This window comes from Oryzias latipes, chromosome 9 (assembly GCF_053564925.1).
Source record: "Oryzias latipes strain Hd-rR chromosome 9, Olatipes_Hd-rR_3.1".
NCBI lineage: Eukaryota > Metazoa > Chordata > Actinopteri > Beloniformes > Adrianichthyidae > Oryzias > Oryzias latipes.
Window position 1 is genome coordinate 3,169,830 of NC_136245.1, and position 21,917 is coordinate 3,191,746.

At 48.8% G+C, this 21,917-nt stretch overlaps 3 protein-coding genes and 1 long non-coding RNA gene across 5 annotated transcripts; 3 read left to right on the forward strand and 1 right to left on the reverse strand.

Annotated features, from left to right (window-relative positions):
• Window positions 1-277: 277 nt before the first annotated feature.
• gtf2h2 (general transcription factor IIH, polypeptide 2) lies at window positions 278-6,294 on the forward strand. 2 transcript variants are annotated; one of them, XM_023958826.2, is made up of 15 exons: window positions 278-415; window positions 757-848; window positions 921-998; window positions 1,076-1,112; window positions 1,188-1,274; window positions 1,358-1,408; window positions 2,184-2,238; window positions 2,376-2,481; window positions 2,556-2,646; window positions 2,781-2,976; window positions 3,056-3,119; window positions 3,184-3,287; window positions 3,856-3,958; window positions 4,032-4,071; window positions 4,181-6,294. In XM_023958826.2, the coding sequence occupies exons 2-15, from the start codon at window positions 793-795 to the stop codon at window positions 4,289-4,291; spliced, it is 1,179 nt and encodes a 392-aa protein (XP_023814594.1). In that variant the 5' UTR covers window positions 278-415; window positions 757-792; the 3' UTR covers window positions 4,292-6,294. The 2 variants fall into 2 exon arrangements, with proteins under 2 accessions (XP_023814594.1, XP_023814593.1); XM_023958825.2 differs by lacking the exon at window positions 278-415 and having other exon boundaries at window positions 424-848.
• A 493-nt stretch (window positions 6,295-6,787) lies between these two features.
• On the reverse strand, window positions 6,788-11,141 carry LOC144994492 (uncharacterized). Its single transcript, XR_013658047.1, has 3 exons — window positions 11,062-11,141; window positions 10,933-10,982; window positions 6,788-6,926 (listed from the first exon to the last, which is right to left on the reverse strand). It is a non-coding gene; the product is annotated as an uncharacterized LOC144994492 (long non-coding RNA).
• Window positions 11,142-11,150: 9 nt separating this feature from the next.
• On the forward strand, window positions 11,151-12,799 carry dhfr (dihydrofolate reductase). The gene is made up of 6 exons (XM_023958072.2): window positions 11,151-11,324; window positions 11,450-11,499; window positions 11,840-11,945; window positions 12,022-12,145; window positions 12,232-12,347; window positions 12,665-12,799. The coding sequence occupies exons 1-6, from the start codon at window positions 11,233-11,235 to the stop codon at window positions 12,744-12,746; spliced, it is 570 nt and encodes a 189-aa protein (XP_023813840.1). The 5' UTR covers window positions 11,151-11,232; the 3' UTR covers window positions 12,747-12,799.
• Window positions 12,800-14,108: 1,309 nt separating this feature from the next.
• ankrd34bb (ankyrin repeat domain 34Bb) lies at window positions 14,109-20,541 on the forward strand. Its single transcript, XM_004072953.5, has 3 exons — window positions 14,109-14,311; window positions 18,353-18,622; window positions 18,726-20,541. Exons 2-3 carry the CDS (start codon window positions 18,420-18,422, stop codon window positions 20,206-20,208), a joined length of 1,686 nt encoding a protein of 561 aa, XP_004073001.1. The 5' UTR covers window positions 14,109-14,311; window positions 18,353-18,419; the 3' UTR covers window positions 20,209-20,541.
• The last annotated feature ends 1,376 nt before the right edge of the window (window positions 20,542-21,917 follow it).

The following is a 21,917-nucleotide window of genomic DNA, read 5'->3' on the forward strand; positions in this document are numbered from 1 at the left end:
TGGTTAAAGTAAGTTTAAAAAGCAAAACGTACACGGATCTGTTTGTCTGCATGTGGATGCGTTGGAATGGAGCGGAGCAGGGAGCTTGTGGCCCGCCCGGCGGATTTCTACGTCACAAATACAATGTTTTTCCTTTTGTCTGATTTACAACAATTTGAATAAAGAAATACTCAGAAATGTAATATTATTTTAATTTTATTTATAACATTCCTCCATCGTCAGAAAAAAACGCATTAGAACATGTTAAAACAACAAGAGAATATCTTTTCATAATTAGGATCAAGCTGCCCCATCCTGAGGGAAGAAGCGAAGCGGAACCATCTGACATCCGCACCACGTTTCCACCCGGAGCGGAGCGCGCGCGCGCCTCTGTTGCTGTGAGAACCTTTCAGAGAGGGTTCGGCTGATTCTTCAGGTGGGTCGGCTTTGTTCGTCAGAGTTCGTGGCTCTGCGTGTGTTCTGCAGTTACGTCCACTGACACGATGTGATGGGCGGAACCACGCGAGACTGTGGAAGTGTTTCTGTGTCCAAATGAGACCGACGGACCGGTTTAACGAAACATCGGGGTCCGCGGGAAACTGTGTCCCCACACTGGATCAGGAACTGTCTCAGAAACCAGAACCCGGCGAGTCAGCAGAACTCTGTTATTCTGTAGAACTTGTGCGGGTCGGCAGAACTTTTAACGTGCTGGTGACCATAAGAGCAGCGCACTTCTGCGCATGCGCATGTTTGCCTATCGCTTCTCTTTTGTGTCAGTTCTTCGGTGTTTAGGTTCTTCTACCAGGCGTAGAGATGGACGAAGAGCCGGAGCGGACCAAGCGCTGGGAGGGGGGCTACGAGCGGACATGGTGAGCCGACTGGAAGCTGGCTGTAAACCCCCCCGAGCTGAAGCTTGTGATGCAGATGTTGTTGTTCCACAGGGAGGTGCTGAAGGAGGATGAGTCTGGATCGCTCAAGGCCACCGTGGAGGATATCCTGTTCCAGAGCAAAAGGAGGAGGTGTGTGGCTGCAGAGACCCCCGAGACCCCCCACCCACAGTTCATTGTTGTGAGCCTCTGCTTTTCCCTCCCCCCAGGGTCGTGGAGAGTCATGGACAGGTCCGGCTCGGCATGGTGAGTGTCCTCTTCATCCCAGAACGTTAGAGGAGGCGGGGTGAGGTGACGGTGTGCCTCTGTGAACTGCTGCAGATGCGTCACCTCTACGTCGTGGTCGACTGCTCCCGCAGCATGGAGGACCAGGACCTGAAGCCCAACCGCCTCGCAGCCACCCTGAAGGTCGCTCCTGGCGTTCATGAGGTTTCTGCAGACTGCCACCTCGTTACCTCACGGCACCGCCTCCTCTGCTCTGTCTCCTGCAGCTGCTGGAGGGATTTGTGGACGAGTACTTTGACCAGAACCCCATCAGTCAGGTGGGAAAATGATCAAGTTATTTAATCGATGACCACAGGAGGGCGCTAAACACGGGAGAAGCTTCTGCAGCTGGAATCTAAAAAATGAAAGGATTTATGAACATGTGCTCTAGAACCTCAGCAGGGACGGAGCCCCGCCCCCTTTAGTCCTGAGGACCTCAGCAGGGACGGAGCCCCGCCCCCTTTAGTCCTGAGGACCTCAGCATGGACAGAGCCCCGCCCCCTTTAGTCCTGAGGACCTCAGCAGAGACAGAGCCCTGCCTCCTTTAGTCCTGAGGACCTCAGCAGGGACAGAGCCCCGCCCCCTTTAGTCCTGAGGTACACAGCAGGGACAGAGCCCCGCCCCCTTTAGTCCTGAGGTACACAGCAGGGACAGAGCCCCGCCCCCTTTAGTCCTGAGGACCTCAGCATGGACAGAGCCCCGCCCCCTTTAGTCCTGAGGACCTCAGCAGAGACAGAGCCCTGCCTCCTTTAGTCCTGAGGACCTCAGCAGAGACAGAGCCCTGCCTCCTTTAGTCCTGAGGACCTCAGCAGAGACAGAGCCCCGCCCCCTTTAGTCCTGAGGACCTCAGCAGGGACAGAGCCCCGCCCCCTTTAGTCCTGAGGTACACAGCAGGGATAGAGCCCCGCCCCCTTTAGTCCCGACGCTCGCCGCTGACTGTAGGAGGCCACTTCAGGGACTGTTGGACATCTCGGCTGCACTTGAAGTGGTTGCTGCGGGGAGATCTGCCGAGGAGAGTGAAGGTCGGTCATGTGACCTTTCTGTCTATTCCAGGTGGGGGTCATCACCACCAAGAACAAACGGGCGGAGAAGCTGACGGATCTCGCAGGTGAGAACTCACTGCAGCTGCTGGAGGTTCTTCTCACAGGATTGGACCCGTCTCTACAGCGGGTCTGCAGTTCTGCTCCGATCTCTGTCGTCTTGTTCTTGACCCTTACCCCCCCCCCCCCCCCCCCCCGCCCCCAGGAAATCCAAAGAAGCACATCACTGCTCTGAAGAAGGCCGTGGACTCAGCGTGCGTCGGTGAGCCGTCTCTCTACAACGCTCTCAACCTGGCGGTGCAGACGCTCAAGTGAGTCCGGTTGGGGTTCTGGTGGTTCCGTTCATGAGTTTGTGGGGGTCAGACGTTTTCCCTTCTCCCATCAGGCACATGCCGGGACACACGAGCCGGGAGGTCCTGATCATCCTCAGCAGCCTCACCACCTGTGACCCGGCAAACATCTACGATCTCATCCAGGTAAGGAAGTTCTGGTTCTGGGTGGACCTGGCCGCTGGTTTCTCACAGACATCTGGAACGCTGAAGTGACCAGAACCTCTCGGTGGTTCTGTCCGGATCATCTGCTGCTCTGAAGCTGTTTTGACTCCTGACAGACCCTGAAGGGTCTGAAGGTGCGGGTGTCGGTGATCGGGCTGTCGGCCGAGGTCCGGGTCTGCACGGTTCTGACCCGGGAGACGGGCGGCTCGTACCACGTCATCCTGGACGAGAGCCACTTCAAGGAGCTGCTGATGCTGCACGTAAAGCCGCCGCCAGCCAGCTCCTCCTCCGAGTGCTCTCTGATCCGGATGGGTGAGCTTCCATCAAGGGGGGGTGGGGAGGGGAGGGGGGTGCGGCGGGTTTTCTGAGCGCGCTCCGTGTGACTCCTCAGGGTTCCCTCAGCACGCCATCGCCTCCGTGAGCGAGCGGGACGCCCGGCCCTCCTTCAGCATGTCGTAAGTCAAGCTGCCGCGGAGCTCTAACCCCCCCCCCATCTGACCACGCTCCTGTCTCTCTCAGCCATCTGGACAGCGGTACCGGACCCGGGCTGACTCTGGGGGGGTACTTCTGCCCGCAGTGCCACGCCAAGTACTCGGAGCTTCCTGTGGAGTGTAAAGTGTGCGGTACGTCTGGGGTCTCAGAGGGTCCAGGCAGCTGCAGCCCATTCCAGGTCCACTTCAGTGAGAACCGGGCTCAGAACCTTAATGATCAGGAGTTCTGGGCGAGTCCACTGCAGGTGGTTGCTAAAGATGGAGAACCGGGCCCAGAACCCCCATCATCATAAGGTCAGGGCGGGTCCACTTCCAACACAAAGAACCAGGCTCAGAATCAGGCGGTCTGGGCTCTGTGGAGCCAAACATCAGGTCCAGCTCTTCTTGTCTGGGCCCGTTGTTCTGGTTTCTCAGGGTTCTGCTGGTTCTCTGCAGACAGCATGTCCTGAAGCTGTTGTCTGTTGTCTATTCAACGAGGTTCTAGAGCTTCTTTGAGGTTCTGCAGAACCTGCTGAAGCAGGAACCATCTTATGGTGCTCAGTTTGCTGATGAGCCGGACCCGCGTCCACCTGCAGGGGACCGGAAGACCCGGTACTGGTCTGACTGCTGCCTGGATCTCCTGTGAGGCTCCGCCTCTGAGCATCTCTATGGGTCTGTTGGGTGGGCGGGTCTAAGCAGAACCTTTGCTCCGGTGTCTCAGGCCTCACTCTGGTGTCAGCCCCTCACCTGGCCCGCTCCTTCCATCACCTGTTTCCCATGGTGCCGTTCTTGGAGAGTTCCGTGGAGGAGCTGCAGGGCAGCAGGTACGTGCACACACATGCGCGTGCACGTGCGCTTCGTTGGTTCAGTTCTGCAATGGTTCTGGTTTGGTTTCAGGTTCTGTGAAGGCTGTCAAGGAGAGCTGAGGGATAAAAGTGTGAGTACAATGAAAGCTTGGACATCTACAGAAGGGGGTGGGGCTGGGGGGGGGGGGGGGGGTGTTGTGAGCCATTGCGCTGGTTCTGACCCGTTTCCTCCGGCTGCAGGCGTATGTCTGCCCCTCGTGCCGCGGCGTTTTCTGCGTGGAGTGTGACCTCTTCATCCACGACTCCCTGCACTGCTGCCCCTGCTGCATCCACAGCCGGGCCGCTCTGTGACTCCGGACCGGCACCAGGGTCGTCTCCGCCGCTTCTGAACGGACAAGTGACGCTCCAGCCCAAACTCCCGATTCAGAGGGAGGCAGCTGCAGACGGGCCGGGTCAGGACCAGGGGACTGGATCTGACAGAAGTGTTGTGAAGCACTTCCGGGCCTTCACAGGTCCGCAGACGGTTCAGACATTAAAACTGCTCTCTGACAAAGTTCTGGAGGCAGCCCAGGTCACGAGTTTGGGTCGGCAGAAACAAGGAAACGGTTCTGGTCAAAATGGGGGAAAAGGTTCTGCTGAAGTCAGTCTGAACAAACCCAGTTTGATCAGAACAGGGAATGTTCTGGATAAATGGGTTTGGTTTAGCGTTCCTGGGTCAGAGTTCTGGTTCTGGATCCGCCTTGTGAGCATGTTTGGACTCTTTCTCAAAGGTTTGGTAAACCCAGAAGTTTTGACACGAGCAGAACTTCAAACCGGCGAGACGTCAGGAATCGGCGGAGGGGCGTGTCTGTTGCCCCAAGCCCCGCCCCCATTCAGAGCAGGGCAGATTTGTCTGGTCGACCTTTTACACGCCGCGGCGTTCTTGTTTTTACAGAAAGCCGGACGTTCTGTCCAGATCCAAATGACAAGATGCCAAAAATACATCAAAAACTTTTTTTTTTTTTTAAAGGCCAAAAGTTCAGAAACGAAAGTTTGACGCAAAAACATTTTTGGTTATAAAAGGAAGAAAAGGATTTCTGTCGTCTGTGTTTCTTAAAAATGACCACCGTGAGGCGCCACAAACACGCCAAAAGACAGAAACGAGGCGGCACCTGATCCGGGTCAAACTGTGGATTCAGAACCGTGACCGTATCAGAGACCTGGACGGAGTCCCTCAGGTGAGGACTCACCTCCGGCTCCAAACCAACCAAGTCGACTCGGTCGCCGCCGTGTTAAAACAAGTCCGAGTCGGTCCGAGTCACCTGATTGGTCAGTTTATAACTTGCAATACAGAAAAAAAAAACACTGTGCTACTACTGCTGACTGTGGGGGCGGGCCCAAACCTTTGCACACGCCCCTATATGGCTTCTGGTATTTTGAAAGGCTAAATGATAGAAATGAAGCCAAATATTTGACTAGAATGTCTCAACTGTAATCTGATACTTTTTGAAGATTTATGCACCATATTAGATTGTTTTGTCTGGGGGGCCCAATCGTGACACCCCAATGTAAGGTGTTTATTCTGACCAATAGAATGACAGACTGACTGACACCTGTTTGTTTCTAGAACCAGGCACGTTAACGTTGGGAGTGGGGTCATCTGGACCCACAGGATAGCACAAGGGCTATAGAAGTCTACGGTTGTGTCAGAATTCCTTCCCTTCTAGTGTCGTCCGAATCTACAATTCCAAAATCCAGTGCCCTGGAAATTTCTCTGCGAAGAGCCAGTGTGCATCGATGCTCACTAGATCGGTGAATATAGACCACAATGCATTGCGTCGGAACAATTTTAGCCCCAAAAATTGTTCTTTTTTTAAATAAACCATGAACGTTTTTATCTTCAGAAGACAGTGGACTCATAAATATTCGTCACAAATCGCTCATTTTCATGAGATTTTAACTTCGTGAAATCGATGATGTCATATCCGTTCTTTAAGACAAAAATAAAGGTACTGAGCGATTATTTTTAAATTCAGGACACTACATAGTGCCGCACTATATAGTTTTTTAGTAGTTAGGGAGGGAATTCGGCCACAGTTTATAGGAATTTCTGAGAACCAGTGGGTACTTCCTGTTTGGAACTCCAGGGGGCGGAGTCCATCAGTCCAGTCCTCATATGCAGTTGATGATCTATAAGCATTTTATATTGGTGTGTTAACTCAATATGTTTTATAAAGCAGTAATTCCCGAGCTGTTCCAAATGCATCACAGGTCTATTTATGGTTACACAAAGGTTTTACGAGAATCGTATCAACAAAACGTTTAAACGATTCATTCATTAATTTTTCATTAAAACATGATGCTTTCAGTGTAAAGTTGTTGGTTTATAATTAGATTTCTATTTTTAAAACCAGATTATGTCTTTCTACTGCACGTGTGAAAGAGATCAGCTCCCAAAGAGACTGAGGATTGTTTCCCTGAAACGGTTGCAGAGTGAGTTAGAGGGACAACAGCGCCGTTGGCATGGCAACGTGGATGCAGCCTCTTCACGTGATTTCACCGGACGAGCATCTTCTGCAGCAGAAAACAAACGACTCAACGGTTCCTTCAGCTTTTGTCATTAAAATAAAAACCTCATGGGGATAAAGTGGTCATCACAGTTTCCTACCTGAAGGTTGTTGTTCGCCTCTCGGCGTCGAACGCTTCTGGAAAACTACAGCCAGAAACCGACTGTAGGAAACGGTGACCTTGAACGGTTGACGCGCAGAAATGAAGCCGTTCTTGACTCGAAGAATGTAGTGAATAGGAAAAAAAAATGATGACGGTCAAGTTAAACCAGCTGCCCAATGACCTGGGGAAGGGGGGACAGCGACACCATGGGGCGCAGAGGTGGAGCGGTCGACCTCGAGCCGGGCAGTTGCAGGTTCCATGTGTGAACCCCAGTTTGCCCCTGGTGGTTACAGGTCAGGGTGTGACATCCGCCTCCATCAGCGTGTGAAGGTAACTCCTACACACACACATAGTCTGGATTTAAATGCCGCGGTTATTTCTTAGAAGAAAAAATAAACTTTCTAGTGTGAAACAAACGTTTAAATTAAATTCCATCGTGGTTTTGGATTTTGTCAAGATAATTTTGACAGAAAAGTTTAAAAGTCTAGGATTAAATCCACCAGGACTCATATGATGAGATCTTCCTAAAGAAGATTAGATTTTTTTTTATTTGACTTAGCAAATAAAGTCAGAGAAATGTTTTGTTCACTATTTTCAAGTAGCAAATCTTAAACGCAGGAGCAAACGCGTATTTTAAGCTGATGTTTTGATTTATATTTGTTTTAGAATCAATAGAGTTGTAGTTTCCATGCCTTCTTTTGCTTTATCACTAACAATATTGACGCTGCGTCTAACTCAGGCTTTATTGGGATTTTTTATCTTTCTTAGTCTCCAAAATTCATAGGAAATACTTGCATTCCAAGCTTAACATATATGCAAATGCTTCTAGTAACAAGATCTACCCAAGCCTGTCTTTAATAAATACCATTATCACCAGCAATTTATCTTAGACTATAGGAACAACTCTGGTCCTCTATTTTATTTTCAAGCTCAAAATCAAATATTTAAATGTTATAAACAGAAAGTGATACAATTTTACATAACATTAATTATTCACTGACGCACAAAAGAAGAAAAAAAGCACAAATTTTCCAAAACAACTTTATGATTGTCCCATAAGATTTCTAATTTACATCTGAAATGTATTTCTATCTATAACATTTAGTCATTTTAACTTCTAGAATAAGATGCTGGTGTGTTCACAAAAACCCAATGAATTATTCTTATGGCTTGTTTTAATTGGGAAGATATTTAACCTTGCTTAGTACCCTAATGTATAGTCAATGACACTACCTAAGAATTTAACCTAAACTTTATCTGTGTTTACTATAACTAACATAAAGCTAGATTCCAGCTATAGTGGTTCTCTGTAGTTATTCCCCTCAAAACAGAAGCCAGTGGGAACAGGGGCCTGTTTCAGAAAGGAGGTTAAGTGTAAAGTCTGAGTGCGTTAACCCTGAAATCAGGGAAACCCTGGGTTTTCCGTTTCAGAATGGGAGGTTTGTTAAACCAGAGAAAGCAGAGTAAGTCAAACCCGTTTCTGAAAGAGAGGTAACTTATACTCGGAGTCCGTATCCATGGTTACTTATGCTGTGAACCTAACCTGGTCGGGAGCAGGTTTTATTCTCCAAACTCAAAGTTTCTGATGGTCCCCTCCCCTTTTTAAAGACGAAGCGGTATTTTTCGCTTTAACCTTCATTGTCCAGATTTCCGTCACACAGAGACGGTCTAAGTGACAAGAATGGCTTGTCCTTTTTTGGAGGACCCAATAGAGGAGGAGGCTGCATTAATTCATAGAGAATTATATTTACCTCGTACGAGGATTTTGAGAAGACTCAATTTCTTTTTCACTTATAACTGCTGCCATGTTATTTTAATTCCTGCAGGATTGCATCTACATGAAAATGAAATCAGGGACATTGAATTAAATTAATGTAACAATTATTTTATGGAAACACAATTTTCTAGCACTGCTTTCTTTCTTTATCCCATATAAACCTATACCCCTTGATCAATACAAGGGTAGTGTTGCAGTGTGTGTGTGCTGAGCGGGGTGCGAGTGCAGGTGCAGATGGGGGGGGGGGGGTGAGCACGGAGCAGAGGTGTGTGCGGGGAATATATTGTGTGTTCGGAGGACGGAGCACTTAGTTAAATAAAGAGAAGGTGTCATTCCCAGAATTACTGTTTTGGAGTCATTCTTAATCCGCTCTGGAGGTTGAGGGTTTCCAACGGGAAGTGAACCCCGAAGGAGAATTCCCTTCGGCCCTGAAGGAAATCTCCATGCGCTTCTGACCACGGTCGGAAAGACGAGAGAAAAGAAAGGAGAAGTCTTCGCGCAGCGAATGGTTCAACACAGTGGCGGTTCTACCCTGAATTACTCCCCGGGCGAGACCCTCCTCTGGCGCCCCCCCCCCAATAGAGTCACTTTGTCCATTTATTGTAACTGAAACTAAGAAATTGATATAAAAAAAAGATGTTTATCAGAATTCTGCACTGCATTATAACAGTTATCGGAACATAAAAAAAAAGGCTATCAGCATGGCAAAAATACAGTTAGGAAATATTTAATCAAACACAAATAAATAATCTAAAATAAATATTATAAACTACAAATCACACTAATAATACACTAGAATAAATATAACTGCAGCACTAAGAACAGAAAACACTAACTAAAACCTAACCTTTGTGGCCTTCCTGATGCAAGCTTGTCAATAACGTCATCATATGAAATCTGCTCCCCTACTGAATGATTGATACTAACAACAGCAGGTTAGTGAGTTGCTCCTGAGACTTTGGTGACCTCAGGTATGACTTGATCAACTGGAGTTTTGAAAAGCTAACTGCAGCAGCAGCAGCAGCAGCATGCTACCATCACAGCTTATTTAACATTATGAACTAATATACAACAATAAAACACAACAAAAACTTTGTGTTACAGCAGAGCAGACAGACACACGAATCATAACTAATGTTACAAGTTAAGGCAGAGCAAACATTTAAGAAGAAAATCGTAAAAATAACGTAATTTACAATATTTGGGCCTACTTTAGTTTTGGTCATGATAGACCAAACAAGAGATTTTTCCTCTGCAACGTTGTTGTTGTCGGAGGGCAGATAGCATTCAAATTTACAAAACATGCATCTATGCGATATTACTCTTTTCTTTCTCTTTTTCTCCTCTTCTTCTTTTCTTTTCTTTCTAAATTGGGCACCAGTTTTGACCTTTTTTCTCCATATTTCAGATGTTTTTTGCATTTAGCATTAATGTCCTGACATAGGCATCAAGTCTGTCAACTAAACCAACTGTCACCTTAGTGAAAACATTGTTTTGTTTTCCCATTTTTTATTTGGGCATTTCACACAAAAATAACCAAAAAAGCATGATTTTTTATACCTTTTTTATACCCGCAGCCCCCCCCCCCCCTCCCCCTCGTCACACATTTCCAGCAGGAGCGCGTGCAGCTGCACCCAGGGGCACCAATTCGCTACATGGCGGCGCAGTTTTTATGTTTTCATCAAGCACTGAGCCCTGGCCTGTGACCGTCGCCCCCCTGGAAGAAGATCCAGCCAGGTTTTGCGCATGCGTTTTGCGCTCCTTGCTCACCTCTAAACCTGCACCCCTCACCCCGCGGCCCCTCCCTTCTCCTTCTTCACCCCGCGCCCCCTCCCTTCTCCTTCTCACACACATTTGCGTCTACTTCTCAAAGACAGGAGGGAGCGCAGCTGCGGGGCGGGGGCGCCGCCAGGTTTCAGGCTGTTACAAACTCTGTGATATAAAAAATAAAAACAATAGTGGTGCATAAAGTATTTTACAACGGCTGAGCCGCTGGCGCCCCCCCCCCCCCCCCCCGTCATCTTTCCGCCCCGGGCGATCGCCCGTATGGCCCGTGCCTAAAACCGCTACTGGTTCAACAGTAGACAAAAGTTCACTTTTAAAAAAACACAATTGCATGTATTAATATTAAACTGACCAACGTTTGCAAGAGGGGAAGGTTAACAAAAAAGTCCTCTAAACATTACCGACGTTAAATGCATTTTTCCCATTTACACCAGGAATAACACTTCAAAAGTACACCTAAATATCACCATTTTTTATTTCACACCTTACGCTATTTAAAAAGTTATTACAGCCAATATTTTATAACAATGATTTAAATGCAAACTTAGGCATTAACTTGAGCAGCTATGTTTTCCACACTAACTGTCTCTGTTTTGCAGATGCAGCGGTGTTGCTTTTCTTCTGGAATATGTGCTCATATTCACTGTAACTCTGCAGCAGCACATCAAGTTCAGCTGGCGAAAAATACGCAGACCTCTTTTTTTCCACAGTTGCCATGGTGACTCGTGATATCTGCGCTCCATTGATAATGGCTTCTTATAGTCGCGGTGCTCACGCTCACCTCCGAATCAGTCCACTCAGAGTTGATTGATCTAACTCGGATCAGCTTCTCTGAAACAGAAAACTCAGAGTTGTTAATCTCCCGATTGACCAACTCAGAGTTCAGGTTCAACCTCAGAGTTGGTCGAACCTCCTTTCTGAAACAGGCCCCTGGAGAACAGCTGTCAAACGGGATAGACGCTCCTCTCTCTGGCCACAAGGGGGCGACAGTCCGCCTCTTGCATTGACTTCATGCACCGAGAAACCACAGAAGAAGCGTCCGTTTCTTGGCGCGCGGGCTGCTGCGGTCCGGAGTGAAGTCATGACCCGCACTCTGAACGGCATCGTGGCGGTGTGCCCCGACCTGGGCATCGGGAAGGGTGGGAACCTGCCGTGGCACCCGCTGCGGCTCAGGTGAGCGCTCAGGCTGCGCGTGGCACTTTGGAAGCCCAGTCATCAAAGATCGTCTATTGAGTTGGATGGAAAAAAATCAAGGATACAGATGTTTTTGTTGTTGTTTATGTTTTTGATGTTTGCAGCAAGGATTTTGCGCTCTTTCGGAAGATGACGTCAACACCATTAGTGGCAGGTAAGCAGGGTTTTTTTTTAAGTTCAAAGGTAAGACGGGGTTAATGATGAACCAGACAGGTGAGCGCACAGCAGGTGACCTGTAAAAAAAAAGACAAGACAGCCTATAAAACTCCATATGGATGGATGACGGGAAGAAGACATGAAAACAGGGGGTGGGATTATATAAATTCACTTCCTTCCACTCCCTTTCAAGCAATCTTTGATTTAATACATAATTATCAAAAGGTTGACACGTCTTTGAATGGAAGTATGAATGCTTATTGTATTGTTTCTTGCATTATTCCTTGATTGCTTGAAATAAACCATTTCAAATCAAATCCTGCTTGGACGTCCTGCAGGTCGGCAGAATGTGGTGATCATGGGCAGGAAGACGTGGTTTTCCATCCCTGAGAAGAACCGGCCTCTGCAGAACCGCATCAACATCGTCCTCAGCAGACAGTTGAAGTATGACACACACAGCACATGAATGGATTGTTTTAATTTGACCCCCACCACACACACACACACGTCATTGCTGCAGGGCGCCCCCAGCTGGAGCTCATTTTGTGGCGGCAGACTTCGCCGCGGCGCTCAGGCTCGTGGACTCGGAGCTGGCTGAGCGGGCTGACCAGGTGTGGATCATCGGCGGCAGCTCCATCTATAAGGTGAGGTGGTTCTGTTCTGGTCACATGCTTGGGGGTCGGAGGTGAGCCGCTTGTCTGACTCTGTCCGTGTGCTGTGGGCTGCCCAGGAAATGATGGAGAGCCCGGCACCCAGGAGGCTGATAGTGACACGCGTCCAGAAGCAGTTTGAGTGCGACACATTCTTCCCTGAAATCCGGCCTGAGCAGTTCCGTCTCCTGCCAGAGTAAGACCTCCTCCCTACAGACTAGATCTTTGAACTCTGGAAGATCTAGAACAGGGGTGGGCAATTCCAGGCCTCGAGGGCCGGTGTGTCTGCATGATTTCCAGATACTCTTCCCCTACTCATGGCTGATTACCTGGTTCAGGTGTGTCCAGCCAATCAGAACATGCCAGAGCAGGGTATGCTGGAAAACATGCAGGACTGCGGCCCTCAGTGCCCACCTCTGATCTAGAATCTGAGTCCGTAGAGCTGCTGAACGTAGAGCCGCCCCGATAAGGACCAACGTGGACGTGAAGCTCAGCAGGTTTGTTTCTCCACAGGTTCCCTGGAGTGTCTCAGGAGCTTCAGGAGGAGAACGGCGTTTCCTACAAGTTTGAGGTCTACGAGAGCATCCAGCAGTGAAGGGGGGCTGGGGGGGGGGGGTCAACATGTTAATAAAGTCTGTTTAAAAATCATCTGTCTGCTCACATTTCATGTCTCAGACTGACTGCAACCTGATTGTTTTTTAAATTTCCATTTGAAAGAAAACGTGGATCCATTTCAACATGAGGTCACATTTGAATGATCTGATCAGCAGGTTCCTGTTAATTAAACGGACCGTTAATGAGATTTGAGAGGTTTTGGGGCCTGAATGCTTTCAGAAGAATAGAATAGAAGGAATGCTTTTATTTATTTTCTTGAGTCTTTTTTGTAATTATACATGGTGTTATGAAATTCAGGAACAGCTGTCTTCAATGTGGACGGTCAATACAGATAAATAGAAAAACACAACAGGTTACCCAAGAATCAGACAAATGTGCAAGAACTAAGAGAGAATGTGCGTCTCAGGTGGTTTAAATGAACTCTTCCTGTTCTGGTCGGTCCGGCGCCGTCGCGTCTAGAAGGCAGCAGGGTGAAAACCTGGTGAATGTTGTCCTTCCAGATGTTTCTGCCCCTGTTGAGGCAGCGGGAGGTTTAGGTAGATGGAGGTCTGCAGGGTGGGTCCCCCTCTGCAGTGTCTTCCTGCTGGAGGGCCACACGGACACAGCGCTGGTCAGCACGCTCTGGATGGTGGAGCGGTAGACTGTCACCAGCAGGTTTGGGTGGAGTTGCTGCTGCCTGAGCTCCTCTGTAGCCGCTGCTGAGCCCTTTTAACCGGGGCAGAGGTGTTGGTATTCCAGCAGAGGTGTGGACTCCACCTGTTCTCCGTTAAGGTGCAGTGCAGCACTCGGTCCCGCCGGGGGTCCAGGATGAGATGTTCAGCGCCGGGTGGTTAGATGCCCTTCACCCGTCATTAGGGATTCTTCCCTGTCTTGTTCTCCATGGACATCAGTCCCACCCCTGTTGTGTCATCTGCGAATTGATCAAAGTTTCCCATCCTGCCCCCCCCCCCCCCCCCCCCCCCCCCCCGTGCCTCCCTTTCCTGCAGCTCCTTCTTGGTCAAAGTTCACCTTCAGAAATCACAGAACAGTGCTGTCTGTACGATAGTAGCAAGTTTTTTGCTGTTATGAGTGTAAATGCTCATTCTATGTCCTCGCAGCGTAAAATAAAAGTTTTTCTCTTTTCAGCATCAAATCATTGTGATGGAGGTAAAACGCACGGACCCTCAGGTGGGTCCGCGCGGCAGTGGGAGACATCACAGCATTCTGACACCTGCGCTCCCCCCGCCACCGCAGGCAAGACACGCATCCTTCAGATCCGGGTTAGTCCGAAACGCCCGCGCGCGGCGTTGTATAAGCTGGAGCGGTATGGGCGCACGCGCCTGCAGCCTTGAACCCCTGCAGTGACGTTCGCAGCGTTGACGTCATCACGCACATCAAAAGAAACGAACTTCAGTTGCGCAAAACTCCAGCCAAGGTTGCGCTGCGATTGGCTGCGCGCGCCGCCTCGCTCTGCCCTCGTGCGCTCCTCACGCGCTGGCTCCGAGTGGCGACGCGCGCCTGGAGGGAGCTGCAGCTGCGACAGCCTGATGGTTGGAACGTCGGCAGGTGAGTTCACGCGCGCGGAACACCTGTTGATACTGGGGGGAACTCTGCCCCGCGTGACCACTTAACTTTTTAAACTGTGTTTGAATATTTTCTACATTTTTCTGAACCAAAACTCATCTTTGACTGGTGCAGGCGCGCGCGTGTTTCCATGTGAAACTCACGCAGACTGGCAGCCAGACGGGAAGAGAAGGGAAAATACCCGTTTTGGACCAGGTGTTTTCATGCGCGTGCGCTCGACGCTGGGAGCCAGCCCTGCTGCGCGTGCTTTCTGTGCACGCTCCTTCCGGGTAGGAGAGGGTGGCCCCCATGAAATGTGGTGGAGTGACCTTTCTCTGCTGCCTCCCTCATCACACATTCTGTCTGTTGGGGCAGCTTCAATCCCAGGCTGACGCCCACGGGGGGCTCAGTGTCACCCCACACACGGGTGATGATGGGAGGGGGGGGGGGGGGAGCTCGCAGCTTCACAGTTCAGGAGTTTCTGGTCCTCAGTTCAGTTCAGACTCATAAGAATGACAACAAAGATAAAACTGCCATACAAAGATAGGAGGGGCTTGAGGGCAGAAAGGCTCTTTGGTCAGATGTTGTGGGGGGCATCATCCCGGTGGTCTGTGGTGGGTTCAGTCCCAACTCAGGACTGACTTCAGCTTCATTGGTGACGTCATGAACCTTCAAAACGTCTATTGCAATCTAAAGAGCAATGAACTGATCCTCGTGGGGAAAATAATTGGATGATTTTATTAATGGCTTCATTAAATTTACTGATGCGATTCCTTTATAGGTTTATGTATGACTTGATATGTGAGTTTATGTCACTGAAAAGTAATGATAACTTCAATTTATGATGTAATCAACGACTTTATTAGTGATTTTTAAATCCCTGCTTCGATGGAAATTGTACTTTTGACATTTTTGTGTTATATTTTTGATGATGGAGGACACATTGAATTAAGATTAAGCTTAAATCTGCGTTTCTGACAGTTTATTCATTCAAATAGTTGTGAATCAGGAGAATCAGAGTTTACGGCGGGCGGGGCCACGAGCTCCCCGCTCTGCTCCATTCTGAAGATCCACCTGCAGACAAACAGATCCATGAAGATCTTTGTTTGCCTGGTCTGAGCTGGAATCTGGATCTAAACTATACGGATGGATAGCTACGATAATTTTTTTTTCACAGTTGTCACGGTTGTCATGGCAACATCGTGTTGGGGTGGAGTTGTGCATCTTGGGATATCAGCAGGTGTGAGTAAATTTAGCTCAAAATTTCCAGACGGAAGGTCTTGAGGACCTTTGAAGAAAGGGAGGTGTTTGCAGGTGGGTGTGACCCACACCTGTCCGCTCCACCCACAGAGCGCTACAGGTGTTCAAGGAGGAACCGGACGGCCAGAAGACTTGTCTTTGTGTCGATGTTGAGAACAACTGTTTCATTTTGAAAATTCCCTCCTACCATTATTGTGGTGATCCCTATAGGATGCTGAGCAGTAAACTGGCCTTAACCCTGTGATATAAAAAGCAGTTTCAAGGGACGTTTCCAGGCTGTGTGGCCAGCAGAGGTGGCATAGATCAGAGTTTTTTTCTGGTCCTGCCTGTAAGTTTTGTGTTCTGGTGTTAGACTGGCAGCTCTGGGGTCCATCCTGACTCATCAACCAGCAGCTTCAGGGTTCTGGGTTCAACATGGAGCAGAAGTGTAAAGACAGAGGAAGTGATGAGTTTGAAGCTGAGTGCAGAAGTGTGCACAGCGTTGGAGATCACATGTTTCAGACCTTCTCAGAGCTTTACCCATGGAGAAGCAGCAGCACTGCAGCATTACATAACGAGTAAACAAAGGTCCGGGCAGCTGAGAAGGTCACCACAGCTCCTCCTTTGTTTATCCTGCCTGGCGTTGCACGTCTTCAGGCACTCAGCCTCCAGCTGCTGCTTGTCTGGGGGTTTTGTTGTGCTTTAGCGTACTAACAATGCGACTATTCACGTGATGGAATCTGCGGTGGTAATCAAATGTTGTTTCCATGGAAACCTTCAAAAAGTTTTCTCTGGCCTGCTCGCCGCTCAGGGTCGGCAGAGAGCTGGAGCCAATCAGATGCATTAACAGCGTCTCCGTGGTGTACGTTTGGTCTTCCGTTGACGCCATGTAGAATGAAGGCTGGGCTTTGTCGCCGTCTCTGCAGTCACATCTGATGGTGGCGGCGGCTGTTCTCGCCCTGCTCCTCATTTACGCAGGACAGAGAGTCAGAATGGCTGCAGTCCGACTTAACAGACTCTTTTGATCTATTAGGACATTTAAAAAAGAATCATTTATCCATCTATTTTCCAAACCTGCTTAATCCCTTCCATTGTCATGGGGTAGTCTACAGCTCAGTTACATGCACCGGTATGAGTTTTTGGGTTGTGCTGCCCCATGGAGGGTCGTAGAGAGTTCAAGGTGCATCTTAGGGCCATGTCACACTGCGCTGAGGTGATGCCTGATGATTCATGACTCAGGTTCATGCTCCGGTTGCCTGATCGAGCAGCTAAAACAATGAAATATTTTGCTCCTGCGGGCTTTGCTGTGGCATCCTCAAGTGTGGGAAGTGAGGTCTCTGAACTGCCTAGTTTAGTGGTCTGGGGTCTAGACAAACCCTGAGCTTTCCAGATTTTGTTTTTCTACAACGAGTGCATTCACCCATGCTGTTGGCTCAGTGACCTTACAGATGATGTCGTTCTACTCCATGCTTTCAAGCTCTTCTTTGAGCCGACTTCGCTGAGCGACAGGTATCCTGTGAGGAGGGCAGAAAACTGGTGTTGTTTCTGGGTCAAAGTGCTCCTGTGCCCCAAAACAAATCTTTAAAGTTCTCCAATATGTTTTGTGAGTCTGTGTCAATCTTTTCAGTTGTTACTGCATCACAATTTGAATCAGGTTTAAGTCTCTGCAGGCTTTCATTGCCAACACTGGTGGGGAACTTGTGTCAACGACGTGGAACTCCAACATCAGTAATTGGTCTTTGTGTTTACATCTCAATTTGCATGTGCCATCCACGTTTAGGGAGTGTCCACCGTGGACTGTGAGCCTGTCGTTTGCTGCTCGCAACCCTGATGTCCTGGAATAATGTTTGGAAAAGGTTCACTGGAATTGTGTTGACTTGTGCCCCAGTATCTACCTTGGAATCTAACTTTGCGAGGCGGTGAGCCAAGTTCCAAATCTTTGTAGTCCTGTTCATTACTTTGGCCTTCATTTTCAATTGTTATGCCGTCACTGAAAAGTCCTGTCTCTTCATCCCTTGACTGATGGCTGTTCTTGCCTTCTCCCACTGAGTGTAACCTCTGGTGATGAGATTTTGGCTGGATAGGAGTTTTGCACAGTGGTGCAGTGGTTAGCGCCCTTGCCTGACAGCAAAAGAAGGTCCCCGGTTCAAGTCCCTGAACCAGAACATCAATGGAGGACATTTCTGTGTGGAGTTTGCATGTTCTCTCTTGCCAGCCCAAAATATATAGCCGTGAGGGCAGTTGCGACTAACAATTTACTAAGTCAGTGTTGGGTCAAGGCGGGATACACCCTGGACTGGTTTGCAGTCAGTCACCGAGTCCAGTTATATCATTGCCCATGAATGTTCATAACCCTTGTGCTATCTTGTGGGGTCCAGATGACCCCACAACATTAGGATTGGGGTCATCTGGACCCCACAAGATAGCACAAGGGTTAAGAATGTTCTCACATGCAGAGGAAAACTGTTTCTGTATTTTTTCTAATAGAGAAAACAATGTTAGAAAAAGTTTCTTCAAGCCGTTATCAGCGTGGTGAGAAGGCAGCAGCAATCAGAAAAGACGCCATCAACCTGCATGTTTGATACAACGTTTTACGTCTCGGATCTGCAGGTCAATTCACATTCTGGTGTTTTCATCTGACGAATCGGTGAAAACACTGATCGTTTGTTTGATTTTATTGTATTACAATGTTTTTTACTATTTTTCTTTCCCTTCCTTGCTGTACTTGCACTGATGGCGATGCTTAAATCTCATTGTACCATACACAATGACTATAAATCTAATCTAATCTAATCTAATCTCCAGCTGCAGGTGCTGCACCGAGTGCACCTTCAGACGAAGAGCCGGCCATCCCACATCGAGGATCGCTGCAATGCACGAGTCCACAGAAGTCCGAATGGACGGCAACTCTCTGCTGAAGGCCGTTTACCTGAGTCGACTCCGCCTCACTCGGCTGCTCCTAGAGGGAGGGGCTTACATTAATGAGAGCAACGAGCACGGCGAGACGCCGCTTATGGTGGCCTGTAAGACTCAGCACACCGACGCCCTGAGTGTCCCCAAACACAGGATGGTCCGGTACGGTTTTTAAGAACATTTTAGCTGCTCCACTTCTTAAAAGAATGTGCACCGACGTCCTATACTCTTTTGGTTGAATAAATGTTGAATTTCCTGTCACCAGGTATCTACTGGAAAATGGCGCTGATCCAAACATTCAGGACAAGACAGGGAAAACAGCTCTGATGCACGCATGTCTAGAACAGACGGGGGCTGAGATCGTGTCGCTCCTGCTGAGCAGTGGTGCTGATCCAACCCTTGAGGATCATTCAGGCGTGTCAGCGATAGTTTACGCGGTCAACTCAGGCAACAGGGACATCCTCGACGTGATCCTGGATGCCTGTAAGGCAAAGGGAAAGGAGGTCATCATCATCACCACCAACAAGATGCCTTCGGGCCAACAGAAGACAAAGCAGTACCTGAATGTTCCTCCACCTCCTGACCTGGAAGGACGCCTGGTTCACACCTCAACCCCTTGCTGCCTGACGCCCAATGAGGTCCATCTGCCAACTTCCCCACAGGGACTTTTAGGAGCCTCTGCTCTCCAACCTGGCAGTCCTGTTCTTGGCCTTAGAGATCCCCAGTGTTTAGATTTTGGGTTTTGCAAGTTTTTATCTCGACCTGGTTCTCCAACCAAACAGCCAAGCCCTTTCTGTGTGCCTGGGGCAGACAAGAGATCGAACCTCCTCAGACTCCACTCAGAACTGGGTTGTAAGAGTCCTTCACTGCTGCTGCAGAGTCAGAGCACGTCGCTGATGGAAGAGCCACTGGAAATGACTCCTCAGGAGGAGGTCTCCTTCAAAGTCAATGACCTGCTTGTCCAAAGAAGACTGGCCGTTTCACGTCACCACAGCATTGATGTGAAAGACGTAGCAGCGCTACAGAAAGCTCTAGAAAACATGCTAGGTAATGAGACCAAGGGAGGAGGGGGAAGGAAAGGCCTTGGGAGGAAAATGTCCTATGACAGTGCTGCTGGGTCTTTGCATTCTGCCTCCCACCCAAACTTACATCAAGACAGCCTCCCGTTTGCCCATGAATCCATCCCAGTGGATAAGGGATCCTCAGAGAGTCTCAGACAGTTGATTGTTTCCAGTCTTCAAAATGTGGTGCATCGCAGGAACATCGGCATTGACCATTACAGCTCGGACTCTCAGTTAATGCAGGGTGGCAACCGAGACAGGCAGAAGAGCAGTGCTGGATCTGGCTCAGGATCAGAGAAGCACAAGCTGATGAACGGCAGGCCTTCCACTCTGTCAGGATCCAGGGAATCTCTGGAGAGCTCCGTCCAGCAGAGACGTGGTGCCGGACTGGAGCGAAGAGGCTCGGGAGCTCTTCTTCTGGATCACATTGCCCACACACGCCCTGGGTACCTCCCCCCTCTGAACCCCCATGTTCCTATCCCGGATATTGGAGTAAGCTCCAGTTCGACGTACCCAGTGAGTGGAAGTAAGAAGACCCTCAGCGCTGTTCTGTCAAAACCCGTTGTTCCGTGTGCGCCTGGTTTTCCACCAGATCTGAAGGCCAAGAAGATGCTGTGGAGACGCCACTCCATGCAGAGCGAACAGATCAAACAACTGGCCAATTTTGAGGAAACATTTGGGCGCTAGGACACAATGGACAGAAAGAACTTCCTCCAGCTCCACCTCTCTGTACTTTAAACGTTGTCTGCAGAGGCTACGCAGATCAAAGAGCCTAAAACTAGCTTATTGCTTTAGCCTATTGTTTGTTAGTGCGATATTCTCAGAAGCTGCTAATTCAAGACTTGGTGATGTGTGTTGGTTTTGCATTTCCCTTCTAGAACCTCATTGGTTCAGACTCATTAGCTGCGGTTCTATGTGCAAAATGTCTTTGATTGGATCAAAGATCAGATTAAAATTGAACTGTGTTCATGTGCATAGAAAAACGTCATCTGATTAAAACAAACGTTTACATACGCCACACTTTTGGTCAGAACAAATCCTTTTGAAGTGCGGAGAACTGTCTAAAATACCAGAAACAGCCATCGATGAAGAAATATTGAGTTCTGTTGTAAGCAAACAAAGCTACTGCATAGAGCGAGACGACCTTCTAAACGTGCTTTTATTGTTATTATTATTATTAGGTGCCTGTTTGTTCATGTTTTTTTAAATATGTGCGGCGAGTGCTTAATTCTTGGTCATACGGACTCGGATGAAGGGTTAGGATTAGGCCAATATGTGCCAACAACAACATTCAGCTTTGAATGTGCTGTCAAAGCTACAATCTGCATCTTAGCTGAACGTAAATATGTGGGAATAACTTCAGCCTTTCTTTTGTCTGGACACAACTGGAAACACAAATTCACATGATTGTTTACATGGTTTCTCAGGACTGCGCAGCTTTTCTGCATTCAATAACCGCTTCCACCAGCTCCGCTCCTCTGCTCGGAGACACAGTTCTCCTGAGTCCTGCAGCTCACTCCAGCAGAGCGGCCGGACGGACTGCGGTCTGCAGCTTCTTCCGGAGCGCACGCCGTAACAAAGCACCCTCCCCTGCCCGCAAACACGAAGCTATGAGTCCAGCTGCTCTGATCAGAGACATGCGTCGCTCGCGCAGAGCCGCCGGCCGTACGCGTTCCTAAACCAGACCTAAACCAGCGCAGTAGTGACCCACGATTGGAATAAACTGTTTATATGCACCGTCATCAGAACAACATAATAATAATAATGGATTGGATTTATCTGCGCCTTTCCAGACGCTCAAAGTTCTTAAAATGTGTCCATTATTCATTCACTCCTCATTCATACTTGGTGATGGTAGCTACTGATGATGCTGCGCTGACTACAACAGTAGCTACCATGACCCGGGACAGACGGACAGAGCCGTGGCTTCCAGGCCACGCCTTTGGCCCCTCTGACCATCACCGGCACATTCATACACATTCACACACCAGTGGAGCCACACTGGAGGCAGGGAGGGTGAAGTGTCTTGGCCAAGGACACAAAGATGGTTGACTGGGGGGAGCGGGGATCAAACCACCGACCCTTCGATTTGGAGAACCTGCTCAACCACCTGAGCCACTCCCACCTATCTTGATTGGAAAGAAATGTTGATCCGAATGAGTCATATGGGGGCAGCGTATTCCAAACGGCGTGTTTACGTGAGGCATTTTTATTCTGATCAGGCGTTCATTCCGATCACTTTTGTCCTTAGAAACACAGCTACTGTTTCCAATTATTTTCATTTGAAAGGCCACCATTACTCTAATGGCTATTTGGGATGCTTGGTTGCATTTCTGAGCATGAGAAACGTCCTTTTTTGCAGTTTTGCATGTTTCGCCTTTTTTTAACATTGTAGT

Excerpts from the sequence above, each read along its gene's own strand:
- gtf2h2 (XM_023958826.2), top strand. The coding sequence starts at position 793 with ATGGACGAAGAGCCGGAGCGGACCAAGCGCTGGGAGGGGGGCTACGAG. Across the intron at positions 849-920 it reads GGGGGCTACGAGCGGACATG|GGAGGTGCTGAAGGAGGATG; the intron begins GTGAGCCGACTG and ends GTTGTTCCACAG. Across the intron at positions 1,113-1,187 it reads GACAGGTCCGGCTCGGCATG|ATGCGTCACCTCTACGTCGT; the intron begins GTGAGTGTCCTC and ends GAACTGCTGCAG.
- dhfr (XM_023958072.2), top strand. The coding sequence starts at position 11,233 with ATGACCCGCACTCTGAACGGCATCGTGGCGGTGTGCCCCGACCTGGGC. Across the intron at positions 11,500-11,839 it reads GTCAACACCATTAGTGGCAG|GTCGGCAGAATGTGGTGATC; the intron begins GTAAGCAGGGTT and ends GACGTCCTGCAG. Across the intron at positions 12,348-12,664 it reads CAGTTCCGTCTCCTGCCAGA|GTTCCCTGGAGTGTCTCAGG; the intron begins GTAAGACCTCCT and ends GTTTCTCCACAG.
- ankrd34bb (XM_004072953.5), top strand. The coding sequence starts at position 18,420 with ATGCACGAGTCCACAGAAGTCCGAATGGACGGCAACTCTCTGCTGAAG. Across the intron at positions 18,623-18,725 it reads CCCAAACACAGGATGGTCCG|GTATCTACTGGAAAATGGCG; the intron begins GTACGGTTTTTA and ends TCCTGTCACCAG.